Source organism: Ochotona princeps, chromosome 13 (genome assembly GCF_030435755.1).
Source record: "Ochotona princeps isolate mOchPri1 chromosome 13, mOchPri1.hap1, whole genome shotgun sequence".
Taxonomy (NCBI): Eukaryota; Metazoa; Chordata; class Mammalia; order Lagomorpha; family Ochotonidae; genus Ochotona; species Ochotona princeps.
In genome coordinates, this window is record NC_080844.1 from 18,117,895 (window position 1) to 18,132,982 (window position 15,088).

Consider the following 15,088-nt stretch of genomic DNA (forward strand, 5'->3'; position numbering starts at 1 on the left):
ATAAATTAGGACACAAAGCCTTTGCAACTGCTTGCTCTGTTTCCTAAGTCTACAATACCAGAACTGTCATTTCTCTTTTTTCTCCCTGCTAGGGGCTTGTAGAGAGCAAATTGGTCTTTCTGGAGGATGTCCCATGTGGTCAGCTTGAAGTATTTCTTTGTTGAGCCAGTTTACTTGTTCCTGTCTCCTGCATAGTTCCTCTGAATCACAAGTTGGCTCTGGAGACTGAATTAGATTCAGTTGTAATTGAGTGTCAACCCCATTTCACAGGCAAAATGTAAATATTTCCAACAAAAAGAATTGGAAAAGGCCTTGAAGATTTGGTGCTGCCCCATTTTGGTTAGTCAAGCCTCAGAAGTTTGTGGTCAGGATAAGATTCCATGCTGCCTGGAAATCTGTGTTGGAAGGGAAAGAAGGTGGCACCAGATAAAGACCTGAAGGTGGGAGGAGGGGGAAACTTTATGTACTTCATGTTGTTATTTGGGGTTTGGAAAATTAAAATCAAAAGAAACTTTATTACAAGTCACCCACTCCAATAATGAACTTGATATGTGATCATCATCAGTGTTTCTCAGAACCACTAAGTGGAGAGGAGACATATTTACCCTGATAAAATTACCTAGTAGTGAAAAGAGTCCTAAAATCAGGGTTCAAGATGTCTTGCAAGACCACTTACTAGCTTTGTGGCAGATGGACCAGGGAGCTCTTTTAACTTTTCAGGAACTCAATTGCTTTATTGACAAGGAAAAATAATAAAAATAAAACAAGACTAATAACCCTTTTTTGTTGTTGTTGTTATTTTAAATCTTAAGGAGTTGTGGGCTTGAAAGAAGACAATGTATAGGAGCCATGTCAGTGAAAGGTACCATACAGAAACTGGAAAAGAACTTAGGTTTTCCTTCAATCCATTGAGAACTGATGTAGCAAGCATGCATGTTTTTCAGGGGATAAAATGTAATGGAATGACAAGATAGATAAAGCTACTGCTTCTGTGGGAAGCATGCTAAAAATCACCTAATTGAGACTTGTTACTCATTTAATCAGTCTTTAAATGCTAAACCCGATGTTCTAAGGATGAAGACACAAGATTTGAGTATTATTTAAGAAGTCAAATGGGTGCACTTTGGTAATAGGTTGATGCAGGCAGTGAAAATAGATGGAAAGTTTTCAAAGATTGAGTTTTATCACTTGGGATGGTTACAGGATGGGGTCAAGGGTCATTAGAATCTTGAATGAAGCATGCATTCCTGAAGGCACTTCTTAAATAGTTAAGTGGTATTGTCTAGGACAGTTATCAACATATGTGTAAAGTTGAGGAAAAAATCAATACTAAAATAGATGTTTGTGATTTGCAATGAGCATACAATAGAGGGAGTTTTAAAGCTATGGATATGAAATAAATGGCCCAGAGGTAGGACACACAAACATGGTGCTTTCACAGTGGGACATATTGTCACATTTGAGACAATATTTGAGACATGTCAGTACGTGGATACTCTTACAGTTACTCATTGATCAGCAGATTATGGAGGCAAGACAGTTGAACTTAAGACTGACTTTTTCCTTAACAGTCATACAAACTCAAATTTTGTTCCACCATCAATTAAGCCCTTTAATTATAGAATACCTAATGATCTTCTCAGTACCAGTTCTCAAAATGCATGACTTCTAAGAAAAGTGCTCCAACAAATCTGCAATAGTAATTCTAAAAATCAGTCTTGTTCTTCACTCGTTTGATAGCTGTTCTCATCACAAAATGTAACTGCTTTGGGAAATTATCACAGTGACATGATCAGGAGGAAGGAAAGGTAGGCCTCCCCTGAGAGGCTGCTGCTGCAATGATAAGCTGCTGGGTGGTGAGGAAGTAGGCGTGTTCTGTTACTCCATTATGAGTTTCTGGGAAGTACTTGTGCTATTTCCTGGGGAACACATTTGAAAGGCTTAACTGGAGGCTGCCAAGTTTTGATACTTTCATTAACCTGTGTTAGTGTGATTGCAGCTGTACCCCCAGGAGCATGCATTCTGTCCCCAAAACAACCTTTTCTTTTCTGGTTACAACTATGAGCATTTGTGACGGAATAAAGAATTAAGACAGAAGCATCTCAGAGTTTTTTGGGGCTCAGAGGTTTCTTTTTTTTTTTTTTTTTTTATCCATTTTATTGTATTGTTGTTGACAATCTTTACATAGTTAACTATAGTTGAAGGAAAAAGAAGAAAAAAAAAAAAAGGTTCAGGGGGATAGGGAGGTGGGCAATGCTATTATGTCCATATTGTTTCCATCATGTATCTGAGGTAAAGGGGGATATTGAGGGAGAAGCCCCACCTGGTTTCCCGCCCACCCCAAGTCCCGGATGTGGGGCATGCTCTGAGATATGTGCTCAAGTGGAGTTAATAGTTCTCCAGTTATGAGTCACTGCCAGTTTCGCTCGATGAGGTGGTCCACTGATTGATATGGTCCATCATGAAGTCTCCATTTGTCCCATATTTCGCTGCCAACATGTAGCTGGGATGAATGATTGTCCTATTCTGTCTTCTGTCTTTTCTTGGTTAGAATTCTGAGTCCAGCAGTTCAAGTGGGGAGATCTCCAAAGATACTTTGAGGTATTCCCAGAGTAGTTTCTTGTACGTTCTAGCAAGCACAGGGCCCGGCACAGTCCATCACCCTGATCAGCTGGTGGTTGCAATTGCTGGGTTGGTTCTGTTTTCAGTCCCGAGTTGCACTGGAACCAATGGGTGTTGCAGTCCAGTCTGGTTCGACCCTTACATCAACCAGTGGGAGCTGCAGCCTAGTTGGGGCGACCCACAATAACCCCCACCAGACCACCCCCTATCCTGGTTTGCCAGTATGTGTAGCAGAAGACCAATCTGTCCCCCATCCCATTTGGCTCTGGTACTTGTCAATGGGTATTAAAGCTTAGTTTTATCTAACCAACTCAACCATCCAGCCCTCACAGATATTGTTGAGTACCTCTCTATCTAGCCATCCCAGCCCCCGTCCTAGTTTTCATGCCCTCCCACGGGAATAGTGACCCAAGAAGGGGGAACCCATTTTTTCCCTCCCAGGTCTCTCTGTCCCGGTTTATGCACTCTTTAGGTGGTCCTGTGATTTGACTCGACAGAATTAGTCCCCAGTGCCAGCTTCTGCCAGCTGAAGCTGTGGCCCTGATCTAGTCCACATGCAGCGCACAGGTGTTGTAGCCTTGCTTAGTCGTGTCTGTCTCTATCCCAGCCCACGCCCTCCAGTGGGAGTGGCTGTCCAGCGAGGGGGCCAGCCCCTTAACCCCCCCGCCAGCTCTGCCCCTCCCTTCCTGGATCTCACGTGTGCTGGATGGGTGCTGCATTCGTATCCAGTACAGGCAACCACGCCCTGGCGTTCCATAATGTGTACTGGTTTTGTCGCAACCGAACCCGGCCCATTCCACACTCTGTTCTGGTGATCGGATTTGCCAGAGGATGACATGAACTGATTCAGCCTGGTCTGCTCCTGACCCATGCCGAATGCATGTGGGGCTCAGAGGTTTCTACAGAAAAGTTTTTATTCTGTTTTGGCAAACTCCTTGGGGGAAAAAAAACAAACCATTCAGTCCCCAGATCACAGATAGCTTAATGCCACACAGTTATCAAGTTTAAATAATCACATGAGTTCGGTTAATAATGACCAAGCATTACAGTGAGATGCATGTTTCATTCTATATTGTGATCTCCGTGGTGACCTTAGATTTGAAAACCTTTGGAAAAAAATTACTTCATAGCAAGGGCATTTAGCTGACTAATGGGTTAGTCAGATATGGAATTTTTAGTGATATTCTCTTCAATTTGAAAGACTTAAGTGGTTTTTTTGTTTGTTTGTTCTCAACGCATGTAAATACAGCCCAGCAAGAATTACATGTAGGTGATGTGACCTCTGTGTTTGATTGGCGGAGCAATGAAATGTAAACGCAGCAGCAGAAAGGCCCATTCCTGCTCTCCAGCCTGCCAGCTCCTGTGCAGAGCCCCTCCTCTGAGTCACAGCTGAGCACTGATGGAGTTATCATCTGCCCCTTGGGTCCCTTTTTTCTCTAAAGAGTCCTGTCTCCCCAGGCAAGAGCCTCTCTTCTTTGGGGGGTTTATAGGCTTCTTTCTCTGTTTCCATGCTTATCAGGTGGCAGTTGAAATATTCCAGGTGCCCTTCACACTGACAGGTTTTGAGATTCTGATTAGCTCCTGCCAGCTCTCTCAGAACATGACTCCTCTTCTATTACCAAAATAACTTCATGCCATCCTTGTGAACTGAGGAACTGAAATTATCAGTACCTGTTTATTCTCTGCTTACCTCCTGATTTCTAGCTATCAGTATAATTTTCCTTGTTTTTATTCTGTTTTTCTATTTATTCCAAATAATTTTTTATAGCCTTGTTCATGTTAAGTCCTGCTTTGACTTTTTTTCCTCTGTCCTATATCATTTTTCCCTATTATTTTTTTCATTGTAAAGTGCACGTTCATTATCAGTACATTGAAGAATCCAAAAAGAGGGGGTGGGGGATTTACAGGAACCTCATGGCTGTTAATATTCAGTGGATTTTCACTTTTATATCATGATATAAATCATTATCTACCCATGTTTATTACTGTCTCCTTAGATTCAATGTTGCTACATGCATTTTTGCATTATTTTATGGACCTTAACATTCTAAATGGTTTTTCATGCTGAAAGGAAGACACCACTCTGTGAAAGGAAGTGGATTTACAGTGGCTTCGTTTTACGTCCACCTATTTTGTGCCTACCACTATTCCAAATGTTTTGTTGTCATGTCGTTCCTATAAACGTGTGGCAGAAACTTGTAGTTGTTTAGAGATCAGTGATGTCATTCATGCCTCAGAGATGCTCAGTGGTAGAGGCAAGAAGTTTGGCCACATCTGTGTTCCTGATACTCCCACGAGGGAGCCAGGTAATACCTTAGCCTGTCTGATGTGGAGGGGGAAAAGGCCAAAACCAGGGCCCAGAGTCATTGGAAAGGTGACAACGGTTTTCTCATGTCAACAGCTGTCAGATCAAAGGAAGAGATCCCAAAAGAAAGAACTCACTGTGGAATTCTGGAGAGCCCTGCAGAACAGTATGTGAATGCATGATACATAACCCTGCTCTTAGAGTGCAAGCAGATGGACAGTAGGCCTCTGGTCCCAAACTCCTAGGACATCAGGACCCCAGGAGGCTGCATTCAGAAGCCCTGCCGTCCTGCTGGAGGGGCTCCCACTCTCCATGGTTGAGACAATTTGAGTGCAGTCCATGAATAATGATACTATGAGAGTATAATAAATGAGTGAAATGTTTCTAATAATTAGTGAGAGGAAGACTTTCTACCCAACAAAAATCAACTGTTACGACATAAACTTAGAAATGCAGACTGACCATTTTGTAATCACTGTAGTAATAATTATGATTCAGAGTAATCAGTGGATAAAAAGTTAAAGATCATCAAATTGATATGATAATAATATCTATAACATACCAAATGGGATTCCTGAAACCTGTCAGTGTTGTGAAAAAAACCAAAACAACACAAAAAACAGATTGGCAAATTATAAATGACCAAGAAAAAAAAAAGCAATCCCTGAGTAGAAGCCTCCATGTGTATTCTCCATATGGAACCTAGGCAGAAGGAAAAAGCTCTCCAGAGTGTTGTTTCAAGCAGTTTGAATATGGACTGTTGACCAAGGTAGTCTTGTGTCATTGTTACATTTTGGGGGAGTGTTTATGGAAGAGATTGTTGTTATTCTTGTTAGAAATGAAATGTTAGTAATACATGCAGCTTGTTCTCAAATGATCGAGGGGAAAATGAAAGAGGAGAATATGGCAAAATGCTGTTAATAAGCCAAATTACAGGGTTTATGGTGTTCATTTTCTGGTTCCTTAGATTTAGATTCAGTGGCAGGGGCAAAGTGTTGTGATACAGCCGGTTAAGCCACCATTTGGGATGCCCACATCCCATATCAAAGCTCCTGGAATTGAATACAACAAGCACTTCTGACCCAACTTTTTGCTCATATGCCTGAGAAGTAGTAGATGACGCCTCAAGCACCATCATGGGAGAACTGGTTGGAGTTCTGGCTCTTGTCTTCAGCTTGGCCCAGACCTTGTTGCAAAATAAACCAACATGGCCCCAGCACGGTAGCCTAGTGGCTAAAGTCCTCACATTGCATGTATCAGGATCCCATATGGGCACCAGTTTGTGCCCGGCTGCTCCACTTCCCTTCCAGCTCTCTGCTTGTGGCGTGGGAAAGCACTAGAGGACAGCCCAAATCCCTGGGACCTTTCACCTGTGTGGGAGAACTGAAAGAAGCTCCTGGCTCCTGGCTTTGGAGCGTCTCAGCCTTGGCAATTGCAACCATTTGAGAAGTGAACCAGTGTATGGAAGATCATTCTCTCTCCTCTCTGCAAAATCTGACTTCCCAATAAAAATAAAATAAATCCTTGTAAAAATTTTAAAAAAGAAGAATAAAGCAGCAGATGAAAAAATTCTCTTCTCCCTTCCCTTTCTCCCTCTGTGTCCCTCACTCACTTTCTTCCTCTCCTCCTGTGCCTGTTTACCTGCCTTCTTTCTCCTTCTCTCTACCTCTCTCCCCTTCTCTATCTCTCCCCCATCTTCCTCTCTCTTCCACTCCCTCCACCCCTCTCTCCTTCCTTCTGTCTCTCCCTTTCTCCTGCTCTTCCTCTTTTCCTCTCTGTCTCTCTGCCTTTCAGGTTTATGTAAATAGATATAAATTCAGCTACACACACATATACATATAAAGCTGTCATTGTGTCATTTGTTTTTGGTTTTGACTGTTTTCAGTTCATGATTAGGTAGGCTGAAGGATTCTACCAAATGTAAAGCAAATGTTTTTGTTAAAGGAAATTCTTCTATGCAAAAAAAAAATATTTTGTAAAACTACTCTCCTATTTATATTTTATATTTTTTATTTATTTGTAGTTTTACTTTCCAACTAACCAGATAACAATAAAACAAGGCAGTAGAATTGTTAGGGAGAGACTTTGAGCCTCCCCTGTTGTGCAATCTAAAGCAATTGTCACACTTTCAGACATACTACCTCCCCAGTGCTGGAGTGACCCTCCCCTAACGGCATCCCGCGTGAGGCACCAGGTGTGGGCTGGTCTCACCTGGAAGCCCTCTTTGGAGCACTTGACCTTGGCTTTATAGAATATATGCTCAGTTATACCTAGAAAATAGCATCTAAGTGGTAGATATTCTGAATTCTGAGTGTAGGAAGAGGCTTCAGTTTATCATTTATGCTTAGTTATGATATAACTAAGTGTAGAGATGTAATTTAGAAATCATTTTCCTTTGGAATTTTTCTTAAAGGTTTGTTTATTTTTATTGGAAAGGTAAATTTACAGAGAGAAGGGGAGACGGAGAGAAAGATCTTCAATCTACTGGTTCTCTTCTCAAATGATTGCTATAGCCCAAGATGAGCTAATCCGAAGCCAGGATGCAGGAGCTGTTTCCAGGTCTCTGGTTTGGGTGCAGGGTCTCAAGGCTTTGGGCTGTTCTCCTCTGCTTTCCGAGGCTACAAGCAGGGAACTGGATGGGAACTGCAGCAGCTGGGACACAAACCAGTGCTCATGTGGGATCCCGGGTGCTTGCAAGGTGAGGATTTAGCCACTAGGCCCTTCCCTCAGAATTTGAGAACAGTTTTCCTCATTTTCCAGTGTTAGTTTTGAAAAGGCCCATCCTAATTGTGCTCCGTGTAAAGCTCCTCTTTCATCTTTCAAGACATTAGGGTATTTTCATAGTCACCAGTTGGTGAAATTGTGTGTCTCTTCCTAAGTAGGTCTTTTATCTTCACTTGTGAGGAATGTTCAGTGTGACTGACCCCTTTAGGTTTGAGGCTTTGATCCTCTGTGTGCTATATTCCAGGCTGTCTGCCATCTATGACTAGTATCTTAGTAACTTTTTAAAAGCAAAATTACAATGAAGTGTTTTTCCCAAATTTGGAAATGTTGAAAGGGGACCAAAAGGCCAATGAGAAATTTCAGTAGTTGTGGCAAAAATACAGTGTAGGTGATCACGCATTGTGTTTATTAGGGCAAATAAAAGTCACAATGAATTTTTAAAGTTATTTGTTATTCTAGTGTGTAATCCAGATTCAAAATTTAAATCTGTAATTTATACATGTAATTTAAACAAGTAATTTATAACTCTTAGTAAAAACAGAAACATCCAGTGCTAAACCCATAATTTCTGAACACTGAGAACGCATTTGATTCTGACCTTTGTTTTACAGTTTGGTCCCCCCAAATCACCAACAAATATTGCACATTTGACTACCCCAGCCTCCAGTGGCTTCAGCCAAGTCAGGACAGTTAATTTTCCTAGGCCAAACATGGCAAAACTACATTTCTTTAAGTCTTCCTAGACTGTAGATTTAAAATTTCTTTTCCCAAAAATGGCAGCTGAAGTAAATCAGTTTTGTGAGGTAAGCATCTGCTGAAATGTGCTATAAAACATGCTAGCATCCCAAGGAAGTTCTGAAGCCACACACTTCCTCTACTGCACTGTGCTTGTGGAAAGGCTACCCCTGTGAAGCCAGTGTCGGTTGGGCAGCTTCGTTGTGGAGATGGCCTGTGTCTTAATACACATTTACTTCTGGATACAAATTGTGATCAGAAGATACTTTCATGTGGACTAGTAATGAATCCTGATTTTTTTCCCCATCAGCTTTTTGGAGACTGGGAAGCCCAACTGCGGAGAATAATGAAGCTCATCGCTGGAGGTGGACTGTCCATCACTGGTTCTCACAACATGTGTGGGGACTACCTTTACAGCGGCCACACGGTCATGCTCACACTCACCTACTTATTTATCAAAGAGTGTAAGTCTAAAATGGCCTTCCACTGTTAACTTTCTCCCTCACCAATAGCTCCCTGATCTGTGGTCCTTTAATAAATCAAGTTTTCTGCAAAGTGCTGAAACTAGACTGAGGGCTTCAGGATGACAGCGTCAACTTCTCACCCTTCCTGGGATGCAGCTGTCACCCAGGGAGATGTGTGGAATAAAGGACATAATTGCCCTTCTTGAGGGTTTGTCTTGGTTTCCTGGAGCATCAGCTGTAACACTGGGGCGAAGGCAGTTTCAGTTAAGGGTAGTACTGAAAGTGTGTTGTAAGCTGGTTACACAGCCTCTGTTAGGAGCCAGAAGGGAATCTTGCAGAGATACAAGGATCCAGGTTCTGACCCCGTGGGATGGTAGTGATTCATGTGCTCACTTGGTGGCTACTTGTGTATGTGTGTGTTGCTGTGCTGTGCTAAGGGTGCAGAATGGACCGTGTGATATCTCTGCCCTCAAAGGGCAATGAGCCTGTGAATGACAAACATGAAGTAGGAAATTCTCTTTAAGAGACATACTTAAAATTTTTTATTATGAAGCACACAAAAACAATATTATAGTTACCTTTATATTGTTCAGATTTCAGTTGCCTGTATGTTATTAGTGTTTTGCCAAATTTACTTTAAAGAGGAGATGAAATGTTAACATATGATTAAAAACTTGTAATTTCTTTTCTATGATTATTTCCAAGCATATTTTTATATTTGAGTGTTTTGTTTTTAAAACTTACCTAAAAAGTATTGTGTGTGTGTGTCCCATATCTATACATATATGTGTGTTCTTATGTCATTGTTTCCTCACAGATTATGTTTCTGAGGCATGTGATTCTGAGTTTGTATTTTAATACCGTTGATATTTCAGCCATTGTAAATAAACTACTGGCGATTTAATTCATTTTCAGCTTAGAGAAAATCCAGCTGTCTTCAATATATTACTGTGAGAAGCAGTCTAATGAATTTTACACAGGCCATGTCCACAAAGAGCAATGAGTTATCACAAAGGAGGTCACTCATTGCAGTTTGGAGGTGGCTTGGGAGCTCTATGTGGTGGTATAGGGTCCATTTTGAGAAGTAGGGACACTAGGGCATAGAGAGCCATCCTAAGCCACAGGAAGCTGAATTCCCAGGAAATAGGATGCCTGTAGAGGGGCAATGTCGTTTGTCCTTCAGAGAGGGGCAAACACTTGCAGCAGCTTACAGGGTGGGTCAGAGAGAACTGAGACTGGAGGCCAAGAGAAAAATTAGGAGATTGGTTTCTGATTTAGTTGGGAAAGGAGACTCAATGCCCTGATCTAGTGTGACAGCATCAAAATGGAGAGAAGTGGGATCCTGAGTCATCAGGTAACACGAAGAGGGTAGACTTGGGGAAGGGGCAGAGGTGAAAGACCAAATGAAAACCCAGTTTGGACCTTGAAAAACTCAGATAAGAAAACACGGAAAGAGAAGAGAACATGGCATTTAGGACATCGAAAGAGAGAAGGATGAATAATACTCTTTCTTCCTGTGCTTAGTATGTGACCAAATGTAGTGAATTCTAGCCATGTGTATTCAGAATGCTTAAGGTGTGATCCAGCCATGTACCATATGTAGCCTTGTGTGGACAATGGGAACAGTGTGAACCAGGTGTCAGCAACGCTGGAGAAGGGATTCCTTCTCCTGTTGGCTGGTACCTGAAATCCTTCAGTGGGATCAAAGCTTAGCCTTCTTAATGGTAAGGCAGTGTTCCACACTGGGAAATGCAGAGTCCTTAGGTTGCAAAACTCTGATTTTTTGAATCCTTATGCCATCTCTTACTGGAAAAAAAAAAAAACACAAAACTTTTTAGCCTCTTTTTCAAGTCCTAGGTTTCTTCATCTTTCCAATGAGGTATTCACGCTTGGAGAAGAGACTGAGGACAAAAGATAAAATAGATGGTGCATATGGACTCTAGTAGAGTTTCTCAAAGAATAAAGAGTAGCATTTGTTATTGTATTGACAGAGTAGCCGAATGCAAATAGTCCTGGAAGACATCCTCACCCTAATCACCTAGTTAAAACCTTGGACTGAACTTCACACCTTCTTTCTTCTACCCTCCCCCGCATTGACTCAGCTTTTTAATTTTTCTGTAGCTATAACAGCTTTTAGTAGTATGCATGGTTTGCTTATTTACAGTAATCATCATCTCCTGTCTTCCCTCCCAGGAGGCAACCTCCCCACAGAGCCAGGCTCTGTGCCTTTTTTTCAGTGATCCAGGTACCTAGAGCAGTGCCTGATATGGTAGATGCTACTGCATAGTGGATGAATGGATGAATAAATAATTCTTGAACACCTTAAGAATCCGATAGAAACCTGAGGCTGTTCCCAAGGGGTGGAGAGAAGTGGCATCCTGAGTCAACAGTCTGACGTTCTGCCTAGTCAGCCCATTGAGAAGCAAGGGAAAGGGCCTGCACTCAGAGTGTTGGTGTTGTCTCAGGTGATCAGAAGAACGCACAGCCAAGGACTTACCTGATAGCATCCTATTTTGGGGAAGACTCTTTAGGACTAGAATTCTTAGGCATTTGCGTTTTCTTCTAATTGTCAATATGGAAATCTCAAAGACTTTCAGCCTACTGTAAGGCTGCACAACTTGGAAAGGAAATGAGACTATTGAATCACTTACAATTGCTTTATCCATATAGAAGGTTCTGTGGGCTAATGGGTTTTAATTTTTGTACAGAGCATTAACCCCAAATTAGCTACAGGTTAAAAAATTAAAAGTTGTCTTTTAAAAATGAAATGTGGTTAGTACGACCTTATTTGACTAGGATCATTTTTAAACTCTATTTATGATTATATGAATGAAATAATCCAGCTTCCAATCCAGCTTCCTGCTAATGTGCCTGTGAAGGCAGCACAAGATGGTTCAAGTACTTGGGCCCCTTCCTTCTCTTCTTGGGCAGACCAGCACGGAGTCCTTGGCTTCTGACTTCAGCCTGCTGCAAACCTAGCTATTATGACCATTTGGAAAGTGAACCAGCAAATGGAAGATTTCTCTCTTCTTTTCTCTCTTCTCTTTCTCTCTCTCTCTCTCTCTCTCTCTCTCTCTCTCTCTCTCTCTCTCTCACTCTCACACACACACACACACACACACACTCACACAATGTCATTCTACCTTTCAAATAAATAAGTGAATTTTAAAAAGATCCAAGGTAATTGGGTTCAGAAATTATGGTTTGGGTGTGGTTGGGTGTTGTTAGAATTATTTGAATAATAGAACTATTGCCTATGTCTTCTATTTTCAGATTCCCCTAGAAGACTCTGGTGGTACCACTGGATTTGCTGGCTTCTCAGCGTAGTTGGAATCTTCTGTATTCTCTTAGCGCATGACCACTACACTGTGGACGTGGTGGTGGCATATTATATCACCACAAGACTCTTCTGGTGGTATCACACTATGGCCAATCAGCAAGTGAGTTTTGCCTCAGCTGGGTCAAAGGGTGAAGGGTTGGAGGAGGAAGGGGCGGGATAAGGTGGAGTTTGGATCACTGATAATCCAGAGGTGTCTAACGTGTTACCGAAAGTATTAGTAACTGAGGGTTTGTTACTCTGTGCCATAGGAATCCTCTTTGAAATCAAGAAGAAAAAAGAAATATGTTAATGTAATTAAATATAAGATTGCTTCCTTCTAGAAGAGTGTCAGATTCACTGTCCATGGAAAAATATTTCCTAAGCCCATGTATTCCCAGTGCTTGATCCTTCCCATCCTCTTCTCCCTACCATGGTCCCATCACCAGTGTAGTATTTTAGCAATTAAGTCCCTGTATTTAGCTTCTATGCTGTTCGCTCTTCTATGAGTGAATAGCTAAAAAGCTTTCTAAAGCTTTGGTAAGCCAGAGGTGAGTGAGTAGTCACAAGTTCTCTTTGCACTCAAAAGGTGCTGCTGCTCTTTGTGGTATGCACTCAGTTTCCAGATGAGCATGGAGTGTAGCAGAATGATGATAATGCGCATGAAGCTGTTGGGTGAGCCTAGCACAGGTCCGGGGTCCTTTGTGAAATTTAACAGTATGTGAACTTGAAATGAAAGATTCTATGTTTCTTTGTTATCTTAGGTGCTAAAGGAAGCTTCCCAGATGAACCTCCTGGCCAGAGTGTGGTGGTACAGACCATTTCAGTACTTTGAAAAGAATGTCCAAGGAATTGTACCTCGATCTTACCATTGGCCCTTTCCCTGGCCAGTAGTGCACCTCAGTAGGCAAGTTAAATACAGCCGTCTAGTGAACGACACGTAACAGCGTACAAGTGAGGTGAAGAGGAACTGTCCAAAGTGCTAAGAACTCCACTGAGAAGATGCCATAAACAAACACCTCCCTAATCCTATTACCTTTCAACTGAACCTATCGAGTTACCTGGTCAGCACTGTGATCTTTTTTTCTCTCCAAAGGACCTGCGTTGGACAACAATAAAGAAAAGTTAACCTATCATGCACTGTTCACATTTCCTGTTCATAGTCGGGGATTTGCATAATAACCCACAACCACCATGTTCCTTTGTATATGATGCAGCAGCATAAATATAAGCTTTTATATAACATAAGTTCTGGTGTTTCCAGTCAAATCTGGAAATAAAGCGTATTATTTTCTTGGGAAAACATACTTTTCATATCTCTTGCCCCAAAGATTGGGCTGTAAGCCATTTTCTAGCAAATGTCTCTATGAAGGTTTCTAAGTACCTGCTTGGGGTCCACTTATGAAAACTTTCTACCTGTTGCACCAATATTAAAAATGACAGACAGAAAGGTATGGTAACTTCAGGTTTTGTAAAATCAATACAGTGTGTCAAAAAGTGCAAAAAAAAGATTCTGTTATAAAGTGATTTTCTAAGTATTTACTAACTTTATTTTTCAAAATGATGTTATGAAAACCAAATTTGAAGATTTTTACATGTTAGAGAGAAGAGAGTTAAAACATAAAAATGCTTCTTGAGAGAGAAATTTGTCTATGTTTCTAGTGCCTTTCTTGTCTTGATTGTATGGTCAGTAGGCAATCTTAAATGTTTTTATTTAAAGTATTCCACAAAAATATAGATGTATGTATACACTACTAAATTTTTGCATTTGTCACTAAATTCATCAGAAGACTGTTTATGGTTTTAAAATTGCTCTGAATTTAAAAATGGAGATGTTAATTAGAAAGTCAGAGCCTGTTCACATATTGTGAGCAGGTGACAGTGTCATTGTAGCACTTAAACAATTTTGTCATCTATTTGGTAGTTCAGTTCTAACTACACAGTGAAAACAGCCATGAATATTTTTTTTTAAAGAGAGTTTTGAAAATGATCACTTGTCTAAAACTTGAAAGCTGAAAATTAGTATCCATACTCTCATGGCAATTTTGTTTGTGAACAACAAAAAAGAGATCTATTTCTTTACAATATATTTGTGCAGAAACTGCATGTAATTCTGTTTCACTCCTAACATACGTATGTTTGGGGAAGTATTCTATTCTATACTTGCCAATGTGGAGAACAAAATAGTTTTTTAAGAATGAAGAAATATAAATATCCATTCTGTATTTTACGTGCAGCAGAATTATCTTCTGTAGGGTTTTTTTTTTCTGTATTCACAAGGTGATATTTGTATTGTATAACAATAATGGTGAAGGAAATAAAAAGGCTTTTAAAATTTTGTTTGTTTAAAATATTTGTAAAGTTATTATTCCAGAGAGTATACTGATATCTTACAGCTTATCTAGATCATAAATTAATCAAAATGCACTTTTTAATAAAAGCTGATACTTAAAATAAATGGCTCGTATGGTTATTGTGTTCATTCACATTTCTTCACAGAAATTATAATTGAAGTAATTGAAGCAAGATAGGAAAACCAACCTTCTCAGTTTCACAAAGTCTCACACAGGACCTTTAGTTATGTGTTTTTGAATTTATCCTTGAGATCATGTCATGTGTATTCTAATCTCTAACCTGTGCAGACTGGGTGTATTTTTCTTCAGTATATTTAAAACAAGAGATGTTACAGTCAAATTTTACCAGCAATTTTGAATTCTTTAATTCCTAACCAAGTTAGTCACTTAATTTTTCTCCCTGTTACTAATAATACAACTTTTCCAGTTTTAGATGGAAAGGAAAAGTAAATATGAAAAGACAGAGTAATGGTTCTTTCACAATCAACAGGAATAGAAAAGAAATCTTTAAGAAGGAAATAGAATGTTATTAATCCTGTTGTGGTAAAGAAAAAGGAAGGTGTAAACC

The 15,088-nt window shown here is 40.4% G+C and overlaps 1 protein-coding gene across 7 annotated transcripts in view; it reads left to right on the top strand.

Moving 5' to 3' along the window:
* SGMS1 (sphingomyelin synthase 1) overlaps positions 1–14,517 on the top strand; it is a 285,858-nt gene extending 271,341 nt beyond the window's left edge. For all 7 annotated transcript variants that reach the window (XM_058671229.1, XM_058671232.1, XM_058671231.1 and 4 more), the window contains 3 exons: positions 8,697–8,850; positions 12,124–12,290; positions 12,931–14,517. In XM_058671229.1, coding sequence (XP_058527212.1) covers positions 8,697–8,850; positions 12,124–12,290; positions 12,931–13,110 — 501 coding nt within the window. In that variant the 3' untranslated portion in view covers positions 13,111–14,517. The remainder of the gene's footprint in view (positions 1–8,696; positions 8,851–12,123; positions 12,291–12,930) is intronic.
* The last annotated feature ends 571 nt before the right edge of the window (positions 14,518–15,088 follow it).